Consider the following 8,270-nt stretch of genomic DNA (forward strand, 5'->3'; position numbering starts at 1 on the left):
CAAACATGATAGATATGAAATTAAAGAATAAAAATTAAGTCAATACTTGTGTTAGAGAAAGCGGAACATTTTGGTGTTTCGTTAATAACCATGAGTGAAGTGGGCCTAGTAAGACCAATGAAAAATTACATCGTATTAATCATGACATGGCGAGTGGCGAAAGCTTAGTTGAGTATGTAATGGACTACCGAGGCGAATGTCCGCAGGTTCGAATCTCAAGGGCTCACACATTTGACTTTTCTAAAAAAATATGTGTGTATTCTTTGTGAATAATAGCTTGCTTTAACGATGAAGGAAAACATCGTGAGGAAACTTGCATACTTGAAAAGTTCTCTATAGCAGTTTTGAGGGTGTGTGAAGTCTATCAATCCGCATTAGACCAGCGTGGTGGACTAAGGCCTAATCCTTCTCAGTAGACGGGGAGGCCCGAGGCCCAGCAGTGGGACAGTTATAATACAGGTCTGTTGTTATTATTATTATGAAAAAAAGGCCTATTAACCCCAAAAGGAGTCGAAAGAGGCGCAACTGATGCACCTACTTTCCACCGTGTGTATTCCAAATACAAATAAAAATATAAAAAAAATATTCGATGTAATTACTTCCCTAGAGCAAGATTAATATAATTAACAAAAATGATCTCATTTCCCCTTTATCCTCTTGAATAAATATCCAGCAAGGTCAATTAATATATTATCACATTAATTGAATTATTTGCGCAGATGCAATCTTTGTCATTGTAAATTGGCTATAGAGAAAAAATCGTATATAAAGATCAAGGTAAGAACATCAGACGTCAGACACCAGCGGAAACAGGTGAGTACATCTAAGGAAACGTTTCAAAAGTTATAACAAAATATTATATTATTCGTCATTTCATAGAATATTGTAATTAGAAAAAACAAAATAAAAATAGATTTAGTGTTCCAATTTTAAATATTATTTGCTCGAAGGATGAAGTCCTTATAATTTTCCTAACGTAGTTCGTAATAAATTAATAAGATATTTTTTATCCAATTTTATTATTTTCCATCCCATTATCAAAAGAATCCAGCTTGTCATATCGGGCACAAATTTCACACTCCTGTCTAATACCCAGAAGAATATGCAGTATCACCGCTCGACCTAAGTTCAATTCTTTACTAAGGGTTTGACCTCATTGCAGCCATGTCTACATCCATCACGGAGTCCACCATCAGCAGTGTGCAGGGGGTCCAAGGGATGCTCACTGCAATCACAGCGTTGGGACTTACCGGCCATCGCTTCCCTGCTGGAGTTGATGTTGAAGGTAACTGTCTTATAGATTAAGTCTCGTGACACGTTAATCGCCTTTTCTAAACACAAAAGACCAAAATGCTCGCGTGATGGTAAGCGCTACCCTTGCTCATAGAAAGCAGTATACGAAGAACTTTTTTTATATCCTTGTTTAAGTAGCTTTGTATGTTACGACTTTGGGTTCATTTAATAACTGCTGGTAAATATATTTTGACAATTGAGAAGACGAGTGTTTGATCTTCCGGTACCACAACTGTAAACAGTAACAATTCCAAAACTTCGAATAACACAGTACTGTATGCTTCAATATACATACAATTAGAAGCATCTTACCTTTTGTCTTATTAAGATTATAAACGCAAAAGTTTATAAAAGTGTTTGGATATTTGAATGTTTCTTAAAAATAAACGCAAAAACAGATAAATGGATTTATTTAGACGTTTAACACACACATAGACTGTTATTTACCTCGTTAATTTGCCTGCGTAGGAAAACATAGATATTTTTAATCTGCTTTTTTATTACTGGTAGGCCGCTCACATGTGAGAGTTCGCTTGCGTAGGTACTACCGCAATCTCTATTTCTGCTGCCGTAGTAGTCACTGTTGTGTTCCGGCTTAAAACATCGGAGCCAGTGTAACTACTACATATAATAAGAATTAACATAGCATGCCTTAGGATGACGATCGAAGTGGAATACCAAACAATATTTTGTAATTCAAGGTGTTGGATGGTGTTTCTGCTGTTTATAGGCGGCCGTATCGCTTATTATCAGCCAAACAGCAAGCTCGTCTCGTCATTCAAAGCAATATTAAATAAATTGGCGTTATCGATGTGGCATTACGATTTGCTACAGTGATTTAGGGACTTATAAAGCGGGAAGACAATATATTTAAATGACATCAAAAGATTAATTTTCTAAATATTTCCTTTTAGATGGAGCCGTATTTGACTTTTTGACCATCGGGTCAGGCGCGGGTGGCAGTGTTGTAGCTAGCAGACTTAGCGAAGATCCAAACGCGTCAGTACTTCTTTTAGAAGCTGGCCAAGTAGCACCCCTCGAAAGTACCGTAAGTATTCATTTTAACATCTCATTGATTTAAAACATGAGAATTGCTAGATGAACAAACTTGGCTTGCAGTAAAACTGCACACGAAGAAAATATGAACTACGACTATTTCTTGACAAAATAGATCTCGCATCTTCTTATTATATTGCTGTTAATTCTGAACACAATATAAAAGCAGTGAAATAATATGGCATATGATATTAGTATATTAAACCACTATCTAGTGATATCATCTTTGATACACATTTCATTCATTTTCTTGAGTGTAACGATGTAGATTTTTAATATCAACATTTCGCATTGAACACTGAGTCATCAGTAATATTGGTGTATTTCGTCCTGATTTTAAAATTGTATAATATTTCATTTTGTCAACAGTATGTGGGATTATTCCCTGTCTTGGTGAACTCTGCTTACGACTGGAACGCCACTTCCACGAACGACAACTATGCCAACCAGTGCCTTCAGAACAACGTCGTTGAAACAACCATGGGCAAGATGCTTGGAGGGTCCAGTGGCCTCGACCACGTGATTGCAGTTAGAGCAAACAAATTTGACATGGAACGCTGGGCCAAAGCTACAGGCGACGACTCCTTTAACCACGAGAACATGAAGAAATACTACATTAATAGCGAGACTCTGAACGACAAAGATATCCTCGCAGAATACGCCTCCCATCACGGTACCAAGGGTCCCTTGCAACTAATAAGGGAGACAAGCGACAAAAACAAAGATATTTTGGAATCTTTCAAAGAACTCGGCCATGATATTATCTTAGACATCAATGCCGACCTTTCCCTTGGCTACACTGAACCTTTGCTACTTAAAACTGAAGAATGGAGGCAAAGCGCTGCGGAGGCCTATTTAGGAGCCGCCAAAACCGACCCAATTTGTTTGTTCAGATGGGCGCTCTGGTAACCAAAATCTACATCAACAGTTCTAATGTAGCCACTGGAGTCGAGATACTGACCAGTGACGGTGTAACCAAAAGCATTTACGCTCGCAAAGAAGTTATTCTATGCGGTGGAGCAATCAAGAGTCCACAACTTCTGATGTTATCAGGTGTCGGACCTAAATCTCATCTTGAAGAGTTCGGCATCGAAGTAAAGGCTGATTTGCCCGTCGGAGAGAACCTTATGGATCACGTGTCAGCAATTGTTGGTATCACTTTAAAGGAATCTGATGAAAAAGTTTTACCCAACACCATGCAATTCCCTGTCCCGATGACGACTGGTTACGTGTCACTCGACGGCACTGAAGACCCCACATACCAATCAATTAATCTGTACTTCCCTCACGATAATGCTGGTCTTCTGCAATTGTGTGCATTTGCTTTCAAGTACAACAACACTGTATGTGAGGCGCTGTACAAAGCCAATACCGGCAGAGACTTACTTTTCAGTGTTATTAACCTGATGCACCCCGAGTCCTCTGGCTCAGTCCGTCTGAACAGCGTCCACCCTGCCGCTAACCCGACCATCAATCTCGGCCACTTGTCCAACCCTAACGATCTGGACAACCTCGCCAAATCCCTGCAAGACTTCGTGACTTTGTTAGATACTTCTTACTTCAAAAACATAGGTGCTAAGTTGGTTGATATCGACTTGACCTGCAATAGTTTGGACCGCACTAGCTTCGAGTTCTTCAAGTGCTATGCTAGATGGATGTCGGCGACTATGTGGCATTACAGCAGTACTTGTGCTATTGGTAAAGTTCTGGACAGCGACATGACAGTGAAAGGTATTCAGAATCTTCGAGTTGTGGACGCTTCAGCCATGCCTTACACCGTCACGGGCAATATCATATCGAACATCTATGCCATGGCGGAGAAAGCAGTAGAAAATATTAAGGCAAAATGGTGTTTAAGCTGATCCTGTTGTTTTGTGGTTATTTATGAATAAAATATTTTAAAAAATTAAGTGTTCTTATTATGTTATGTTTTGGGATAATCTATTGCTTCCTCATAATAAAAACCTTTAACATAGTTGATAGTATAGAGTTACTAATAGATGGAGTTATACATCGAAGACTAAAATCTCATTATATTATGACTCTCTAAAAATTAATTTATAATATGTCACGGTGAAAGTGACGTAGAGAAATGTATAATGCATATGTTGGTTATAATACGAATAAACCGTGCGAGCTACGGACTCTTTCGATTTATAATCTAAATATGATGCTTCAGTATGAATATTCTGGCTTATGAGTGATATTGTAGCCGTTGGCCATCAAAATGAGATAAAAGACAAGACAGAGGCACATGATATTAAGGAGAAAAATATTTTTATATTTTATAAAACTCCCTGCTGCGTCTTTAGTCTCTCTGAATTTTGAATGCGAAAACTCAAAACTACCGAAAGGATTTTGATAAAATTTGATATGGAGAATTGATGATAAGTTTGAAACCCTGGGGAGGACATGCATTTATCCTAGTAAAGCTTTCACGCAAGCAAAGCCACGAGCAAAAGCTAATTTATTATGAACGACATGCACGCGTGTAACGTGACATCTAAGCGCAAATAATACAGATATAATTTTGGAAAATAAAATTTAAGCCAATATTTACTAGAGAAAAGCAAAAATACTTGGTGTTTCGTTAATGTCAACAGTATGAAGTGACGTGGGGTTTGTAAGACCAGTAAAAGAAATGGTAAACATAGTTTTTGTACTCCGAGGGATAAGCAGAGGTACAACTAATATACTCACACTTTGCCGCGCGTAATGGTCTCATAGCATAATATATATCAGGAACTAGATCATATGTCGGGTTAGTTTTTCATGTCAAAGAATCCACTATTTTGTTCGACCTGGAAATCTAACCTATTAGTTTAGTTTGGAACACGAGTATACTTAAATAGGCTATTTACTAGATGAATAGCTAGGAAGTCGATACCATCTGGGAAGTGGTCACTTCTGCCCATAAACATCTACAAGATGGTAGTTAACATAGTTTTTTAACCGATCTGTATTGATATGGCCTTTGGCAGGTCTTATTATAATATATAATATACAACGTAATGACGAAACGAATACAACACGAGGTAATAGGTAGCATATTAATTTAAATAAAGTATATGGCTTAAAGCGGCGATAGCCTAGTTGGGTGTGGAACGGACTGCCGAGACCAATGTCCGCAGGTTCAAATCCCAAGGGCACACACCTCTGACTTTTCTAAAAATCATGTGTGTATTCTTTGTGAATTTATCGTTCGCTTTAACGGTGAAGGAAATCATCGTGAGGAAACCTGCACATCTGAGAAGTTCTCTATAGGAATTTCGAAGGTGTGTGAAGTCTATCAATCCGCACTAGGCCAGCATGGTGGACTAAGGCCTAATCCCTCTCAGTAGTAGAGGAGGCCCGTGCTCAACAGTGGGCAAGTATATAATACAGGGCTGATATTATTATTATATGGCTTTGACATATTTCCTATTGAGACAATTTTCCAATTAGTGCCAACTGAATTTAAAATTTTACCAACCTCACTATATTAGGAAGTTGACTTTAATTTGTTTTATTCTAAAATAAATCAAAATTTTGTAAAGTCCAAAATATTTGATTTTGTTAATTTATTACAAGCTAAAAAGAAAAATCCGTTTGATGATTAGTTACATTTGGTTTTGCGTTCCTCTAAATTTGTTCATGAGCGTGATTATAGATAACAATATAATTATCAGCTCAGATGTAATCTTTATCGTTATAGCTTACTAAGATAAATTGCTGTATAAAGATCATGCCTAAGATCAGACTTCATACATCAGGACACCGGCAGTAACGGGTGAGTACATGTGATCAAATTGAGATTTATGAATAATTTTATCTTTTACAAATTATCTAAACTTAAATGACGTGTTACTTCAAGGTTAAAGCTGGTAATAAATATGTTGTTCGGTTTATCGTTAAATCAGAGGCGCCTCCATCCTTGAGATGGACAACAGCTTGAGTAGTTTTTCTTTCATAAGAGACCTTGCAATCTATACCAGGGGAAACCTGCAAATGGGATACTAGAATCCCTAGCTTAGCGACTGCAGGAGCCCGAACGAGAGGGAATAATTTGGGAGCGTGGAGGAGCGATCGCACCCTCTTTAGGATGGGTGTAGTGGAGAAAGAGGGTAATGTAAATGCCGAATGCGATCTTTGGTGCACGCTGTTTAAGTCAGTTTTTTACTTTAATACTTCTCGGAAAAAAATATTAAAAATTCAAACCAAATTACGACATCCCGAATTCAGTACAAAACAGATTTAAATAGATTTATCTGATCTGATCTATACAGCAATGAATACGAGCATTACAGACTCCACCATCAGCACTGTGCAGGGGGTGCAGGGGATCCTGACTGCACTGACGGCTTTGGGACTTACCAACTTCCGTTTCCCTCCTGCTACCAATCTTGAAGGTAAGATTTATGCGTGAAGACTTCAAGAAACAATCAAACGAGAAGAAAGTCGCTAATTGATAGGAAGCAACTATTGATAAACAGCAATACCGTCCAAAACATGGAATTACAAAGTATTGTATATTAGACGGTACGACATTACTTCTAAAACAGATTATCTGTATAGGGTAATTACGGTGGCTCAAGCCCCGTTTAAACCGAAACATAAGGATTTTCAAACGGAATAAACACAATGCTTAGAGCAATACTTACATAGCACCAGACGGATAATTTTGAAAACTGAATATTTATGATGTGATAAAATAAGAAATGTTTTGAAAATATATTTCCTTCCAGATGGATCCATATTTGACTTTGTTGTCATCGGTTCTGGTGCGGGCGGCAGTGTGGTAGCTAACAGGCTTACCGAAGACCCGAAAACGACAGTGGCTCTTATAGAAGCTGGTCAAGTCGCACCGTTCGAAAGTACCGTAAGTAATTATTTTAAAATGTATCTAATTTAAACCACTAAATTGTATTTCCCATCGATATTTATCAATATTCGCTCCTTATTCTGTCATCACATAAAAATAAATACATTTTTACCAGGTCATGGGCTTATTCCCTGCATTAGTGAACTCTGCTTACGACTGGAATGCCACTTCCACGAACGACCACTACGCAAACCAGTGCCTCCAGAACAACGTCGTTGAAACAACCATGGGCAAGATGCTCGGAGGTTCCAGTGGCCTAGACCACGTACTAGTAGTCAGAGCCAATAAATTCGATTTGGATCGCTGGGCTAAAGCCACTGGCGACGACTCCTTCAATTATGATAACATGAAAAATACTACATTAAGAGCGAAACAGTCAAAGATAAAGACATCCTTGCAGCATACTCCTCTTATCATGGCACTGACGGCCCCTTGCAAATGACAAGGCAAACGAGTGATAAAAATATAGACATCTTGGCCTCTTTCAAAGAACTCGGCCATGATATAATCTTGGACATTAATGCTAACCTCACCCTTGGATATGCTGAACCTTTACTACTTAAAACTGAGGAATGGAGGCAAAGTGCTGCCGAAACATACTTGGGACGCGCGCTAAAATCGACCTAACTTGTTTGTTCAGATGGGCGCTCTGGTTACCAAAATCTATATTAACAATTCTAATGTAGCCACTGGAGTCGAGATACTGACCAGTGACGGTACGACCAAAAGCATTTACGCTCGCAAAGAAGTTATTCTATGCGGTGGAGCAATCAAGAGTCCACAACTTCTGATGTTATCAGGTGTCGGACCTAAATCTCATCTTGAAAAATTCGGCATCTAAGTAAAGCTGATTTACCCGTCGGAGACAACCTTATGGATCACGTGTCATTAATACTTGGTATCACTTTGAAAGAATCTAATGAAACTGTGATCTCCAGTCCTATGGCTTTCCCCGCGCCATCCACGACTGGCTACGTCTCGCTCGACGGCACCGAAGATCCTACATACCAATCGTTCAGTCTGGTCATTCCTCACGATAATTCCGGTCTTGTGCAACTAT

At 38.6% G+C, this 8,270-nt stretch overlaps 3 protein-coding genes across 3 annotated transcripts; all 3 read left to right on the forward strand.

Annotated features, from left to right (window-relative positions):
* The first annotated feature begins 717 nt into the window (after positions 1 to 717).
* Positions 718 to 4,255, forward strand: LOC119191487 (oxygen-dependent choline dehydrogenase-like). The gene is made up of 4 exons (XM_037445370.1): positions 718 to 813; positions 1,163 to 1,285; positions 2,208 to 2,341; positions 2,719 to 4,255. The coding sequence occupies exons 2-4, from the start codon at positions 1,165 to 1,167 to the stop codon at positions 3,256 to 3,258; spliced, it is 795 nt and encodes a 264-aa protein (XP_037301267.1). The 5' UTR covers positions 718 to 813; positions 1,163 to 1,164; the 3' UTR covers positions 3,259 to 4,255.
* LOC119191486 (neither inactivation nor afterpotential protein G-like) lies at positions 3,393 to 4,211 on the forward strand. Its single transcript, XM_037445369.1, has one exon. It carries the CDS (start codon positions 3,393 to 3,395, stop codon positions 4,209 to 4,211), a length of 819 nt encoding a protein of 272 aa, XP_037301266.1.
* A 2,144-nt stretch (positions 4,256 to 6,399) lies between the features above and the next one.
* Positions 6,400 to 7,942, forward strand: LOC119191488 (oxygen-dependent choline dehydrogenase-like). The gene is made up of 4 exons (XM_037445372.1): positions 6,400 to 6,452; positions 6,615 to 6,737; positions 7,074 to 7,207; positions 7,326 to 7,942. The coding sequence occupies exons 1-4, from the start codon at positions 6,431 to 6,433 to the stop codon at positions 7,650 to 7,652; spliced, it is 606 nt and encodes a 201-aa protein (XP_037301269.1). The 5' UTR covers positions 6,400 to 6,430; the 3' UTR covers positions 7,653 to 7,942.
* Positions 7,943 to 8,270: the final 328 nt, after the last annotated feature.

The sequence above is a fragment of the Manduca sexta genome, unplaced genomic scaffold (assembly GCF_014839805.1).
Source record: "Manduca sexta isolate Smith_Timp_Sample1 unplaced genomic scaffold, JHU_Msex_v1.0 HiC_scaffold_156, whole genome shotgun sequence".
Lineage (NCBI taxonomy): Eukaryota > Metazoa > Arthropoda > Insecta > Lepidoptera > Sphingidae > Manduca > Manduca sexta.

What these genes read in the sequence shown, in the direction of transcription:
- LOC119191486 (XM_037445369.1), top strand. Translation starts at nt 3,393, where the DNA reads ATGTTATCAGGTGTCGGACCTAAATCTCATCTTGAAGAGTTCGGCATC.
- LOC119191487 (XM_037445370.1), top strand. Translation starts at nt 1,165, where the DNA reads ATGTCTACATCCATCACGGAGTCCACCATCAGCAGTGTGCAGGGGGTC. An exon ending in TGCTGGAGTTGATGTTGAAG is followed by an intron (nt 1,286 to 2,207) that starts GTAACTGTCTTA and finishes ATTTCCTTTTAG; the next exon opens with ATGGAGCCGTATTTGACTTT. An exon ending in TAGCACCCCTCGAAAGTACC is followed by an intron (nt 2,342 to 2,718) that starts GTAAGTATTCAT and finishes TTTTGTCAACAG; the next exon opens with TATGTGGGATTATTCCCTGT.
- LOC119191488 (XM_037445372.1), top strand. Translation starts at nt 6,431, where the DNA reads ATGGGTGTAGTGGAGAAAGAGG. An exon ending in GGGTGTAGTGGAGAAAGAGG is followed by an intron (nt 6,453 to 6,614) that starts GTAATGTAAATG and finishes TGATCTATACAG; the next exon opens with CAATGAATACGAGCATTACA. An exon ending in TCCTGCTACCAATCTTGAAG is followed by an intron (nt 6,738 to 7,073) that starts GTAAGATTTATG and finishes ATTTCCTTCCAG; the next exon opens with ATGGATCCATATTTGACTTT.